At 40.9% G+C, this 15,279-nt stretch overlaps 1 protein-coding gene across 1 annotated transcript; it reads left to right on the top strand.

Annotated features, from left to right (window-relative positions):
• The first annotated feature begins 314 nt into the window (after positions 1-314).
• LIN7C (lin-7 homolog C, crumbs cell polarity complex component) lies at positions 315-14,900 on the top strand. Its single transcript, XM_063332579.1, has 5 exons — positions 315-405; positions 6,401-6,519; positions 8,092-8,163; positions 8,515-8,724; positions 11,287-14,900. Exons 1-5 carry the CDS (start codon positions 369-371, stop codon positions 11,440-11,442), a joined length of 594 nt encoding a protein of 197 aa, XP_063188649.1. The 5' UTR covers positions 315-368; the 3' UTR covers positions 11,443-14,900.
• Positions 14,901-15,279: the final 379 nt, after the last annotated feature.

Genomic DNA, 15,279 nt, shown 5'->3' with positions numbered 1-15,279 from the left:
AAGAATGTTAAGGGGTAGGGAAGGAAGAAAAAAAAAAAAAAAGAAAAAAAAAAAGAGGGCATTTTCTAGTGAACCTGCCATAATTTTGGCTGGCCTCTGGGGAACACGCAGCCAAGAGGAGCCTGTCCCACGGCACCGGCGGGCGGGCAGGCTGCTGCCGGCCTCTGCAGGGACCCGCTGCCCCACATGAGGTAAACGCTGCAATGGCCCCCACGCCACTCACACGGAAGCCACCGGCTGCTACCGTACCCAAACCCTCTGCGGCCACCGCGCCCGCCATCTCACCCCCGTCAGGGCCAGCCCCGCCCCGCGCGCGGCCCTTCCGGCAGCGCTGCGTCACTTCCCGTGCGGGCCGCGGCGAGGAGAAGATGGCGGCGCTGGGGGAGCCGGTGCGGCTGGAGCGAGGTGAGCGCAGCGGCAGCTGGGGGACGGGTGCTCCTCGCCGCTTTTTTTCTGCCGCTCGGGCGGTGGAGCTGCTGGCCCAGCCCGGTCCTGCGGCGCGTTACCGGGGGTCCGGCCCGAGCCCTCGGAGCGGCCTTCCCCGTCACCCGGCCTGAGGCCTCAGGGAGCGGTGCCTCGCCGTGCCGCGGAGGGGGCGAGAGCGTGCGGTGGTGGCGATCCGGCCACCTCCGACCCCGAGCGGCTCCTCTGCCCTAGGGACAGCTGGAGAGCAGCCGTGCGGTAGCTGCTTGGAAAATGTTTTTCTCCGGTTCTGGTTTTTTTCAGCTTGTTGGTGGGACTTGGTTCTTCTTCGGCTTTTCTTCATGCGGCCCCCGAAGGTTTTTCTCGCGTTCCGGCTTGTGGCTGGGTTTCCGCGGGTGCGCTCCCCCTAGCTCTTATGTGGATGTGTCTGCTGTGCCGTCGCTGGTGTCGCCACTTCTGCGAGCTCTGAACGCAGCCTGCTAACTCCTTGTTTCTCTTTCTCTCTTGGGAAGACAGACTCTTGAACACAGCTGAATCCTTAGCTTTTAAGTTCAATCTGTTAGGTTGTGTCTTAGCAACGACAATATACTCGGTTTTTACAGACTTACAGAATGGTTTGGGTTGTAAGGAACCTTAAAGATCATCCACATCCAACTCCCCTGCCATGGGCAGGGACACCTCCCACTAGACCAGGTCAGTCAAAGCCCCATCCAGCCTGGCCTTGAATAGCTCCAGGGAAGGGGCATCCACAGCTTCTCTGGGCAACCTGGGCCACTGTGTCACCACCCTTCCAGTAAAGAATTTTTTCCTAATAGCTAATCTAAGCCTTCCTTCTTTCAGTTTAAAACCATTACCCCTTGTCCTATCGATACACTCCCTGATAAAAGAAGTCCCTCCCCATCTTTCTTGTAGGCCCCCTTTAGGTACTGGAAGGCTGCTATAAGTTCTCCCTGGAGCCTTCTCTTCTCCAACCTGAACAAACTCAGCTCTCTCAGCCTGTGTTCATAGGAGAGGTGCTCCAGCCCTCTGATGGTCTCTGTGGCCTCCTCTGGACCCGCTCCAACACATCCATGTCCTTCTTATGTTGAGGGCCCCAGAGCTGGATGCAGCACTGCAGGAGGGGGTCTCATGATAGCAGAGTGGAGGGTCAGAATCACTTCCCTTGACCTGTTGGCCAGAAGACAACAGACAGAGGCAGGGGTCCCTGTACACTTGTTGATGGTTCTGCTCAACTCTGTTACCCTCTCACTTTTATGTTTTCACACTGATTTTTGTGTTGTTAATACTGTGCAGTGTGTAACTAGAATTAGGAGGAAACGGAAAAAAATAAAAAACCTACGTGGGTATTTTTTCTGTGGTACATTTGTGTCTTTTATCCAGGGCTTTTAAGAAACTGTGATAGACTTCTTTCAGGGTGGTTCTTCAGAACTGTGCAAAGTCCGCAGTAGCTCAGTGAACACATGGTTGTGTAACAAATACGGACTAATAAACCAATCATATACATTAGGAAAACTGGGATGGGAAAATGGAATTTAAATGAGAAAAGAATACTGACTATGAGAAATCCTGTTCTTGAAAGGAAGGCAATTAAGTGGAGTGTAGTTGATTGGATGAATTGACTGTTTTGCCACTGCCGTCCCGTGGGGACCACCACCTTTGTTCACAGAGCTAGATGCTTTTTTGTAGATGTGTAACACACTGTATACATCCACTTTAGTGTGTTTAGTACTATCACATGTTACCTACCACAGAACTAAGTTTTTCTGTTTGCCTAACCCTCCTTCCCATTCCACTTCTAATGTGTGAGAGAAGGCCTGTAAATAGTGCCTTATGTAAGGACTTTGCTTCCCACTCTGCAGCTCATCTACCCTCCCCATTTACAGAGCTTGTTAATTAGGGCAGCTGCTTTCACAGTGGATTAGTTACTCTTGGTAGGTCTGCGGAGTTAAACCTCAGGCAGCATCCTCCTCTACCTCATTATCCTGCCACTATGCTCTATGCCTGAAAACAAACAAATCTGCAGAGTTACTTAGGGATCAGTGGAACAAAGGAGCTATTTAGTCTTCTGGTATATTGGTCTTTTTAAGAAAAGAAGAAGAAGGGAGCACAGTATAACAGACCTACAAAAGCAAGAGCTTTATTTACAGACATGAATAACCTCTGTTAATTGTGTGGGGTTAACTGCAGATAACCTGATTATGAATCATCATCAGCTTGAAAGTGAACATCACTAACGTTGGCATGTAGCATAAGAAAAGAGAGAATAGTGTAGAAAATGAGCTGATGTAAAATGGTTACCATATGCTTACAATGAGGGCAATTGAAAATTCTCCCTGTCTGTTCTTTCCTCCAAGCTGTGTTGCAAGCACCACCCCTCACATTCACCAGAGGGCAGGGATAAAGCAATATTTAACATTTTGAAGTTATTGTTATGGTTCAGTGGTGATGTGTGATAACTCTGCATACACCTTAGGAATCCAGACTATTTGAACATAAGCAGCGGAGGTGGTTAATCAGGAGTATCTATGAGGACACAGCAGATTCCCTTTTTCTGTGTTTTGTTCACACATATGCTTGGAGTGGTGGCATCTTGCTGGCTTTTTTTTCCTCGTTCTTTTAGTTTCAATGTGTCTCTTTTTTTAGGACTTCAATGTAGTATCCCATAATCACAAAAAGTTATTTGTGAAGAACAGGCAACTGATACAAAAGGGATGAAAAGGTTAAAATAAAATCTATTTCTTAGTTATGTGTGTATTCCATTTTACAATGAGTTTTACGGGTGATTTTAATCACCTACTTCTGGAGTTATTTCTACATCGATCCGTGTTGAAATCCATCCTGAAACAATTCTGTAGTGTTCATTTCAGTCTCTGGTGCTGAACAGTTGGCCGAACCGTAGTCGAAGACAGCTTTCAGCTGATCGTACCCCAAGCAGTAGTTCAGGAGAAAGCCAATTACATCAGCAGAGTAGTCAACAATCTTTTCTTGAAGAGAAAGTCTGTTTTGCCACTTGTTCCCAGCTAAACTAGTTCGTTTCCGGAGCAGTATTGCTGGGAGAGATTGAATCTTCAGCTTTTGACTAACGTTGCCTAATGCAGTTCAGTAGGAGAAAGTTACGCTAATTTCACGTTCAGGCTGGTGTAATGGGATCCTGTCAACAGGATAAAACAAAACAACTGTTGGGGAAAAAGTTGTTTTGTTTGTGCAATAATCTGATTTTCTTTCTAAAAGCTGAATCTGATTTACAGTGGGTTCCACTGCTAGGCTGGATGGGGCTTTGAGCAACCTGGTCTGGTGGAAGGTGCCCCTGCCCATGGCAGGGGAACTAGGTGGTCTTTAAGGTCCCTTCCAACCCAAACCATTCTATGATTCTGTGATTCTGTCTACCTGAGCAAGAGGTACAGTGTGATAAAAGGGGATCTGTAGAGTGCTGAGGACCCAGCTTTCATGCTGTGTTTGTCTGCTTTGGGCTTTTACTTTACAGCAGCAGGTTGGCCTTTGGTCTTCAAGCCCTTTTTAATTAAAGTGCATCTTCTGCTTTAGTTTCACCTAAAAGGAGTCCAGTTCACCATATCCCAGTCACTTTTTGACAAGCTGATTCTGTGCTCTTGCTCTGCGCTTTATGAAAGACATAGCCGGTTCCCAAACTAACCAATTTTACCTTAGGGTATAAAATGCTATGTAGTTAAGCATTTAGCCTGTTAGGAGATCCAGGTAGGAAATATATCTAGTTTATTGGTGAAACATGGAAGTCAAAAAAAAAAAAAAAAAAAAAGGAGAAATTAGCAAATGGAATTCTGGAGTCTTGATTTCTGCAGCTACTTCTTGGATCAGTAGATTGCTATCACCCTTCAGAATTTCCTGCAGTATCCTAATCAACCTGTTAGACAACAAGTTCATGCACCCTACAGCTTAATGAGGTTCATGGACCACAGGCTTGAGAATGACTGCCTAGAACTGTATTGTTTATGTGCATGAAATAGCCGTTTGTTTGCAAACATCTGCAAATATTTAAATGAGAGCTGTATTGTAATTTACAGACTTACTAGACTTTTATCATGAGGATATGGAGTGTTGCAGGATTGGAAGTGCTGCTATTACCATTTGTTGATCATTCTACTTCAAGCTGTTCAGTGCAAGACTTCATGAAATTAAGATATTGTGTTCTGCTATTGCTGAACACAAGGATTACTAAGGATGTTGGTGATTTTGCATCATAAAAAGATTTAAAGATTAATAAACAATCACATCTAGAATCTTTATTTTCACCAGCTATTTTGTAAGTTAAATGAAATACAAAATGAGTGTTAGGAAATTAAAAGCTTGAGAAGCATTGTTTTCATTTTTTAGTGGTACAAATAGCAAATATGCATGCCTGTGTGAAATGAGTTCATTGTAGACTTGGGATTAATAATAGGTTTTGAAATTTAGGTTTTGATATTTCTTTGTGTTAGATAACTGATGCTTGTAAAGCTTGGAAATGCTTGCCAAAACCTGCCAAGTTCTCATGGCACATAGAAACCTTAACTCTCATCTGAACCAATTTGTGTCTTGTGGCTGTAGCGGTAATAGTTGGATATTTTTCCATGAAGGATTTGTTTCCAGTCTGTGGATGACCAGTCTGTGAGGTTAATTCATACCTTGTTTAATTGACCATGCCACCCAATCTCAGTGTAGTAGTCAGTAAGATACATCTGATAATTCACAGGAGTGGACAGAACATTGCAGTTGGTTGTCTCCTGACGGTGCACTTCACCTCAATTTCAGAACATACACCCCACTGTCTTCTGTAAATTCTCTGTAAACACTCCACTGTTACGTAAATTCTCTCTCTTTACACTCAGCCTTCAGGAAAAGTTTGTGGCTATTGCACATCATCTGTGCTGACGTCACACCATTGAGTAGACGTGAATCCACATGAAAAATGATTGCCTAAAGGTTAATTACAGAAAAAAGGAAGTAATGCATTTGGGATATAGCAGTGTCCCAGACTTCATCCTTTTCTAAAATAATACTGTGCCTTATTTATATAGTAGATTAATCACTGCTTCTTTGCCTTTGTGATAATGAAGGTAATCCTTTCTATCTGCTTTTCTGAGAGACTGTTCTACTTCTGTTCCAGGACTTGCGTGATTCAGAGTCATCACTAATGTAACACTTTGGAAATACAAGTGAGGGATATGAATGTATTTTGCTCTTGTAGAGCTGCCAGGAGCATGTCACATAGCGTTTGATGCCTGTCTTGAGCTGCACTGGTCGGGAATCAAATCTTTCACAGGGAGTTCAGTTTCACAAAGCAGCATCTGCATTTATATGCACAACGCGAGTTCTTAGGAACAAATTTCTAGGAACGAACGAAGAGGTTTGGGGTTGAGGGTTCTAGACTACAGAGATATTCTCTCTCAACTGAGAACATCAAAAGGAGTTTGGTTGTTTTTCTAAGCACTTTGGGGGAGGCAGGGGGGAATAGACCAGATAGTTCTCAGCCCTGTTGTAGGGGAAATATTGAATGTACTCTTGTTGAACTGATTTTTTTAATTTAAAAGGAATGTTAGATAATATATTTGACAATATTCTAGGTGGTTTTAACAAAATGTTATCTGTGCAGTAGGTAAATTATGAAGTGAGCATATGAAACGATGATACTGTATATACCTATTAAATACTTCAGTCTGATTTAAACTTCAAGGAAAAATCACATTGTCTTTGTAAAATGCATATGGCAGTGATACCTCCAGATATTTTACAGGGTTGGGTTGCTGTGGTTGACTTAAATTGTCTGAAAGTACAGTGTTTTATTGTAACATTTTGTAGATACATAGTTTTATGGGAGAAAGGAAACTAATACATAGTTTTAAGGTGTATACAAGTGCACACATGCTGCTCCATTAACTTAAGTTAAAAAAAAAACAAACAACAAATCACCACTTGAATTTTCTTAATCATTCCTCATTAATAGTGCTTTATTTTTCTGTAGACATCTGCAGAGCAATTGAGTTGCTGGAAAAATTGCAGAGAAGTGGAGAAGTGCCACCACAAAAGCTGCAGGCATTGCAAAGGGTCCTTCAAAGTGAATTCTGTAATGCTGTAAGGGAGGTAAGTTAACTTGACGTAAGCAGTTGTCTTGAGTGAAAAAACAGTACGTTTTACTTTTTCCTTTTTGTGCTCAGTGCAATAATCTGATTTTCTTTCTAAAAGCTGAATTTGATTTACAACAATAAATACCTTAATAAAACAAGGCTCACTTTTAAAGTTCAAAAGAAAATAATTTGGAATAGCATAGGTGTATTAAATAGTGGCTCAGGAGCAAATAACTTTTTAGAGGTTATTTTGAGAGTCTGTCTTTACTGTCTGCTAGCACAAGATCCTCAGCACAAGAAGGATGTGGACCTGTTGGAGCGGGTCCAGAGGAGGGCCATGAAGATGATCAGAGGGCTGGAGCACCTCTCCTGTGAAGACAGGCTGAGAGAGTTGGGGTTTTTCGGCCTGGAGAAGAGAAGGCTCCAGGGAGACCTTATAGTGGCCTTCCAGTACCTGAAGGGAGCCTATAAGAAAGCTGGGGAGGGGCTGTTTGCAAGGGCACGTAGCGATAGGATGAGGGGCAATGGTTTAAACTAGAGCAGGGCAGGTTTAGATTAGACATTAGGATGAAGTTCTTTACAATGAGGGTGGTGAGACACTGGCCCAGGTTGCCCGGAGAGGTGGTGGATGCCCCATCCCTGGAGACATTCAAGGCCAGGCTGGATGAGGCTCTGAGCCTAGAAGATGTCCCTGCTTACTGCAGGGGGGTTGGATTAGATGACCTTTAAAAGTCCCTTCCAACATTCTATGATTCTATGAACGTAAAAATGGACAAAGTATCAATTGCCTCTGTTTCTTGTAAGCCAAATCCACATCGCCTTGCACCACGTTACAGATTCTCTTCTGGAGATTTTTAGGTGATTTAATATGCCTTTCTTTTGCTGTTGATGCTACCACTGATGATAACACCTGGAATGAGTTAAAACATCTGTTTGTAGACACAGGTGTCATCTTAATGTTTTCATCCTATCAAGGACAGTGTGTTTATTTCTTAGCAAGTCCAAATAATTGCCAGGTAGATAGGAGGATGTGGCTTAGCCCTCAGAGTAAGCACTTCCTTAGCATTAGTATTCTTACTTGCCTCTATGTTTTCAATATTTTTATTTTTCTTAAGATATTCAATTAGTTGCATCAGTTGAAGAAAAATTTGGGGTTTTGCGGGCAGGGATGGGTTGTCAGGAGAGATTTGAAGAGCTATCCTCTAAGTGATTTTTGCATGTGTCCTTATTGAAGAGTTCCCGCTTGAATCAAACATGAGAAGATAGTCATCCGTGTCTCCAGTCAGGTGTGTTAGGCTAGCCCTAAGCATTTCATGGTGATGTCTGAATGCTGTAGAAGGAGGGAAGATTTAGGTTGAAACCTGGATATGCATGGATTAACTGAGTAATAAAGATGTCAAGAGAGTTGTTTCTTCATAGAGTGGTAGATTTGTCACTTGACACCTTGTAGCGAATCAGGGAGTAACTTCTTATTAGAGGTATGTAGTTTTTAGTTTACACGTTTTTGAGTTGTATCTGATATTTTGTTATATTATGTAAGCAGAAAAGTACCTGTTTTCCCCATACTTAAACTGTTTTGTCTCTAAAGGTGTATGAACACGTATATGAAACTGTGGATATCAGCAGTAGCCCAGAAGTTAGAGCTAATGCAACAGCAAAGGTAAAAGCCAAACTATAACTTGTGTAAAATACAGTAGTTTGTTACTTTAGAAGCAGAAGAAGATTATTTAAAATTCAGACGGATATTATCTGGAAGTCTGATAAAATGGATAAGCTTAATGGGTTATTAAAAGGTGTAACAAAAGACCTGTTATTTTTAAGTTTTTCTGTTTTAATTTTATTCTGGGAGTTGTAAATTTTTCATACTAGTGTTGGTATCTAGGAAATTAATCTCATTTGTCTTCATATTTAAGGTCTCAGAGATAAAAATACTTTTTCAGCCTGCTCACTGTGTCTAGCTAAGGTGTCTATATTTAATTTCTTATAAATAGGAAGATCTTGTTTCTTACAGGCCACTGTAGCTGCATTTGCTGCTAGTGAAGGTCATTCCCATCCCAGAGTGGTTGAACTACCCAAAACTGAAGAAGGTCTTGGATTCAACATTATGGGAGGCAAAGAACAAAACTCTCCAATCTATATCTCTCGAATTATCCCTGGCGGTATAGCTGATCGACATGGAGGCCTGAAGCGTGGAGACCAGCTGCTTTCTGTAAACGGAGTGGTAGGAATTGGTTTTCACTTTATGTAGCAATAACTACTTGTTTCCACTTGGGGGCACACAGAGAATATACATGGCACAAGCTCGATGTCCTCTTTTAATCTTGGCAAAATAGTTTCTTTTTGTCCTTGCAAGAGCAACTTGCCTAGGTTTCTGTAGAGTTGTGTGCACTGAGAGATCTAGGATTATGCTTTGATTATCTGTCTCATCTGGGAACGATACTATTTATGTCAGTAATTCAGATTCTGAGGGGTTGTATAAATTTAGTCAAAGTATTGTTTTGTGGAATAGTAACTGCCGCTATGGCTTCCTCCTTCATCAAAGTTTCACAATGCAGATTTTAATTAATATAGTTTCCTGCACCTTCTAAGGTAAGTAGTAAATTATGCTATGTTGCGTTAGACTGACCAGATTCTTATTATCCCAATGAAAATGCTACTGCATAATGGAAGTGGTAATAAGACGGCTCTACAAGGTGTTATTATCTTCAGTTGTTAATTTTTTTTCCTTCCACTTAAGCGTACTAAGCTTCATAAATAGAGGCTTTCTAGCATATTTTAAGGAGTATATGTCTAAAGTGCTGTTGTGGATATTTATTTTTAATAAGTATCCTCTTCTGAAGAGTTAGAATGCAAAAAGCAAAACACAGGGTGACTGGAAAGAGGAGGCTATGGACAGGCTTTGACTTATGGCAGCTGTTAGTCAAATGCACATAAATATCTCTCAAACCATTGCTTTTATTTACAGAGAAGCTGTATGCTAGCTTAAAATTAATGTTTTCACCATTACATCTGCAAACTCAATTTTATTTTAAGACTGAGGGTCGAACTAAATCTTATGCCCTTTAGCCCAAGGGGTTTTTTTTCACACATGAAAGGAATTGGGACTTACTGGGTGTCTGTACTCTAGGAAGGCCCCGCTAGCACAAATCTTTGATATACTTAGCTCCTGACTATTACCTGGCAGTCCAGCTGTCCTTTTCAGGAGTCACAAGAGAAGTCATGGCCATAGTGACGCAACTGTCCTTGGCCTAGCCTTCCTGTTATTTTGAAGCATTGAGGGACAGGTGTAGAACTGTCTTCAGATGAGGCCTTCCTCACCCACAGACCCTCTTAAAGAAAACAAAACCACGGCTCCACCCAAAACTGAACTTGGTCATCAAACAGCTGGTACAGCTAACAATGGCTCTGTGTGTGCGTGTGTGCATGCACACGTATAAATACATGTAGCCATTGTAAGAATATAGTGAGTGAATGCATAAAGTACTGTTGAGAATGCTAATGTGGTCTCAGAAGAAACATCTTCTGATGTTTACAGATGGAATCATGTCATCTTAATACATGACAGGCATTTTCTTGTAACTTCTAATTATTTAAAAAAAAAAAAAAGCCACTGCCAAGACTGCAGTGAATGTGCCATAAAACCACTTTATTTTTTTTCAGCTGGGAGATCTGGAGTGTACCGCAGAATTTTAGGTGTTTTGATATAATTAAACGTAGAACTTTACAAACCTTTTACTACCAGTTTTAAACAGAACAGCCTACACATCCACTTGAATAACAAAAAAGGAACATATTCAAATATATGTGTTGTCTAAGTCTGATAGAAGAGAAATAACTTGGGTTTTTTTAACTGTTGTCTTTCTTTCTGTAAGTAACTTTATAGTAACGGGGAAACCCTCCAATCAACAGGTACATCACCTGCCTTCTAGCTTCTAATAGCACCAGTGGGAGGTAGGCTTGGGGTAGTCCCATCATTGTGTTTAATAAGTTTGGGAGAAATAAGTTTTGCTGATAAAATATATGTTGTCCAGGAATGTATGTTTGGATGCAGTTGTTGAGGACTGTTGCTTAAAATGTGTTATTAGATGAGTCTAATATAACCCTAATAAATTCTTAGAGTTGTTTTAGGAAAGTATTTTTATTCTGTTCTTATTGAGTTGGGTTAGGCTATTCTTAATCAGTTTAGAGGAAATTAACTTGAATACCTTGCATTTAGTGAGAGACGTGGGGAGCACTGAGGGAAGCGGCACACTGCATGTTAGCTGCTGTGGTGCAGGTGCCCAGTATGCACTGGTTTGCCTTGTCATAACACAGGATAAGGTCAAGAAGGCAGCTGTCTTGCAGGGGTCTGTGGCAAGTTATTAGGCAAATTGAGGGTGAAAGCTGAATTTAGAATGCATGCCAAAAAAAAGAAAAACAATCTTGAGTTTTAAATAAGTGTCCTCCTGAAGTTGCTGATTTTTAAGTATAATTTCATAATTGCCTAATGTTATTCTTGTTGTGCTTACTGTATGTGAATACAGAATTTAATTGTTCAGCATAAACCTAACCAAAAGTTTTGCACTACTCCTTTGTTAATACTAATTAGTATATTTATCGTCTCCTCTTTACTGATTTGCTGAAGAGTAAATCCTGAACTTGGGTGACATTGTCCTTGTGTGGTCTTCAAACTAGAATAAATACTTCAATATTTCATTACATAGACGTTGTTAAAAAAATGAAAAATATCTGTTTTCAGTGTGTGTCTTTACTAATCCTGTACTTCATGGTTTATGCTTTGCAGAGCGTCGAAGGCGAACACCATGAAAAAGCAGTGGAACTGCTGAAGGCCGCTCAAGGAAAAGTTAAATTAGTTGTGCGATATACACCAAAGGTCCTGGAAGAAATGGAGTCAAGATTTGAAAAAATGAGATCAGCAAAACGCAGGCAGCAAAATTAACATTGTATGCAATAACTTAAAGAGAAATATATTCCACTTACATTTTTATAGTTTGCTTTGTGACTCAGTTGATCCAGTGCCTGGGCTACAAAAGACCCTGTCCTTTTCATAGAATCACAGAATGATTGAGGTTGGAGGGACTCCTGGAGATCATCTCGTCTAACCCCCCTGCTCAGAGGAGGGTTAGCTAGAGCAGGTTGCTCAGGACTGTGACAAGCTGGGTTTTTAACCGTCTCCAAAGGTGGAGACTCCAGAAGACCTCTGGGCAACCTGTTCTAGTGTTTTGATCTCCCTCACACTACAAAGGTCCATTCTTATGTTTAAATGGAGATTCCTGTATTTCTATTTGTGCCCGTTGCCTCTTGTCCAGTCACTGGATGCTCCTGAGAAGGTTGTGGCTCTTTTTTTTTCACTTCTCTCTATCCAGCATTTACACATGTTGGTAAGATCAGCCCTGAGCCTTCTCTTCTCCAGGCTAGACAATCCCAGTTCTCTCAGCTCCTCCTTGTCTGTCAGGTGCTCCAATCACTTTAACGACCTCTGTGGCCCTTCTCTGGACTCAATCTTGTACGTATTGAACTGGGGAGCCCAAAACTGGACCCAGCACTTGCGTTGTGTCTCACGAGGGCTGAGCAGAGGGGAAGAATCCCCTCCCTCAACTTACTGCTCTTCCTAATGCAGACCAGGAGGCTGCTGGGCTTCTTTGCCGCAAGGGCACGTGGTGGCTCGCAGTCAGCTTGGGATCGTTCTCTGCAAGGCTGCTTTGCAGCTGGTTGTCCCCCCAGCCTGTACTGGTGCTTGGGGTTATTCCTTCCCAGATGTAGGACTTTGCACTTTCCTTCGCTGAACTTCCTGAGATGATTCTTTGCCCGTTTCTCCAGCCTGCTGAGGTCCCTTTGAATGGCTCGCTGGGAGTGTGCTCTGTCCCGTCGCCCATGTTATTAATGAAAATGTTAAAGAGTATGGACCCCAGTACAGACCGCTGGGGTGCATCAGTAGTGACTGGCGTCCAGCTGGACTTCGTGCCACTGATCACAGCAGCCCTCGGCAGTTCAGCTGTTTTTAGAATGTTTTCAGTCCCCATGTGTTTCACAGTTTAAGAGGAATGTGTACTTCTAAAATGGCCTAAGATACCCCGAAAAAGCATATATAAAAGCATATATGTTGATATTTCTATTGATTTTTTTAATAGGTCTCTTTGATATCAGACCCTTAAGCATGAAAGTGAATTTAGAGATTTTTTTTCAAGGGCGTTTAATAAGATGTACAATCGGCATCCCTTTTTTCCTCTTTTCTTTTGGCATTACTTAACATAGAATCTGCAGGTTTTTTTGCTGAATGATTTTTGAAAAAAAGATTCTTATGTAGCAGTATTTTGGCACTTTTCTTAAGAATATGTTGTATATCAACTACAAAACCTAATCATGATCTACTGTGTAGCTGATAATGATACCAGATTTTGTAATGTTTTGGTGAGTACATTATTTTTACACTTCTGCTAAATTGTAATTCGTTACTCTGGAAATAGTATTACCTCGCCTGTAAATAATTTACAGTTGGTGTTCTCATATAATGATTTTGTAATAGCTGACATTTACAGATTTGAAACAATCATTCCTGTAACTTATATTATTTTGTACTAATTTTGAAGCAGTTAAGGGGAAAAATGCAATTGTGTGTGCAGTTCTGGATTGACTCTCTAGATGTATTTTTATATTCAAAAACAGAAGATATATTAATGCAGTGCAAAAGAATTCCAGATGTTTCCCTGACTTTCTGCTGTTTAAAAGAAATATTCATCTTAATTGTCATACCTCTCTTGTGTTTTTAGTGTGTTCTGTTGTAGTCTTATCTACAGACTGATGGTCTTGGAATAGTTAGTACCTAAATTATTATTACATTTATAAGAGTAAAATGTTTTGAGGCTTCTATGCCAGGTTACCCTGACACGTGAACTCGTCTGGGGTTTTATTACTGACTGCTCCTGACTTGGGGGATTCTTTTTTCTGCCAGGGAAGTGCTACATCACCATTGCTGTAAAACTTTACATGGAATGGTGCTGTGGTGGTAATAAGGAACTCTCCAGGTATAAGAGATTAATGTCTTATTTCAAGCGTAGTTGACGGTGGCACGGGTTTTGTGTGCCGTTTTGAAGAAACTTTTTCTGGACAGAGGTCCAATTCCTGGAATCTACCAGGTTTGAGACTCTACTTGTGTAGTTTAGGTTTGGGGTTCTTTTTTGTTTTTGTTTTGTTTTAAAGCTTCACCTTTGGTTATGTATCTAGAATTAACTTGATTGTCTACTGGGTGTCTGTTCACTTGTACGGCAGCTATGAGTGCATCCTAATTGACTGTTAGTAATTTGATTCTTAGAGGCTTAAACTGAAAAGTGCAGTTCTTACTATGTGGCTAATCCCTAGTCTTTTCACATGGAGCAGTACGGTCCATTGTGAAATAATTCAGTATGTGAAAGAAAGGAAAAGGTTAGCGACCTAAAAATGGCAGCATGAAGTTTGTGCTTTGTCAGTTGATGTATTGGAAAAGAAAAATAATGTGATTGCTCCAGGCAAGTGAGAAAATGTGACTGCTTTCTGCATGTATGTAAGCATGGTAAGCCTGCAAAGAGAAATTTGGATTTTTGAAGATACTGATAGCTGGAAAATGCAGTATAAATATTTATCAGATGACACTGAGCACTGAATTGCATGGTTGATTGTGTCATAGGCCTCTTTCAAAAGGCCTCATGTGACTGATGCAACCATGTCGTTGAATTGTATATTTTTGTGGAACAACTAATGTTTAAAGTATTGAGACCAAAATCACTAGTTATACCAATTGTGGATGTGTTTTAATTTAATTGTAAAATAGTAGAGATTTGGTTTAGAGCTATATATAAATATATATATTAAAGAAAGGTATGGATACAAGATAGGAATGTGCATTTTAAAACCTGTATCCCTTGTGTTACTGAACAAAGAGGTGTGTTTTGTTACTCTACAGAAATATTTACTCTAGTGCAGCTAGAGCTGCTAAATGCAGTAGCAATTTCATTCTGAACTGTAGCATTTGGGTACGGCTTGCCAACTACTACAAAATGTGGGGAGGTATATCTGTGCATATAAATTCTATGTGTAGAATTTAATAAAAAGTTTTAAAATTCTACAACAAAAAAAAAATAATCCAATAAACAGGCAGCTCATTAACTACTTTAATTCTATGAAAACCCTACGATATTAAGGGAAGGATGGGATTGAAATATGCCAAGAAACTTGATCTCTGTTACTACTGAGCAGTGCCTGTACTGTGTCAATATGCAGTCGCTCCACACTTGGCGTACTTGGGTTTGCAAACAGATTAAGAAGAGAGGTATCCTTTCTGCAGGTAACTTCTGCATCTGTTGCTGCTGGGAGGGATCTTTGGGTTTTATCAACACAACAATAAAAGTTAAATTTCACGTGCATTGTGTTTGCGTGGGTCTTTTTTCCAACTTTCCATTTTGAGTGCTGTTCACAGATTGCGGTAATTGGGTGTTTATAATCTCTAGGGCATAACATAAACACCCTGCACGCGTGTGGCTGTCCAAAGAGAAAAACTTTAAATCTGTTACTAGTTTGTCCTCCTGGTTGCTTATGGATCTTCCCTTTTCTATCCTAATGTTTTGTGATTTGTTGGAGATGAAAATCAGCATGCCATAAAGTATGTATAATACCTTGAACCCTCTGCGGTTTTGAGACCTCCCAGGTCTCAGCTGCATAAACTTTACATTATGGACATTGTTCTGAGTCAGATACTATCTTTGAATGGTTTGAAGCAAGTATCTCAAGTAGCGGGATGTTG

The sequence above is a fragment of the Chroicocephalus ridibundus genome, chromosome 4, assembly GCF_963924245.1.
Source record: "Chroicocephalus ridibundus chromosome 4, bChrRid1.1, whole genome shotgun sequence".
Taxonomy (NCBI): Eukaryota; Metazoa; Chordata; class Aves; order Charadriiformes; family Laridae; genus Chroicocephalus; species Chroicocephalus ridibundus.
This window is presented reverse-complemented; position numbering and strand designations above follow the sequence as displayed.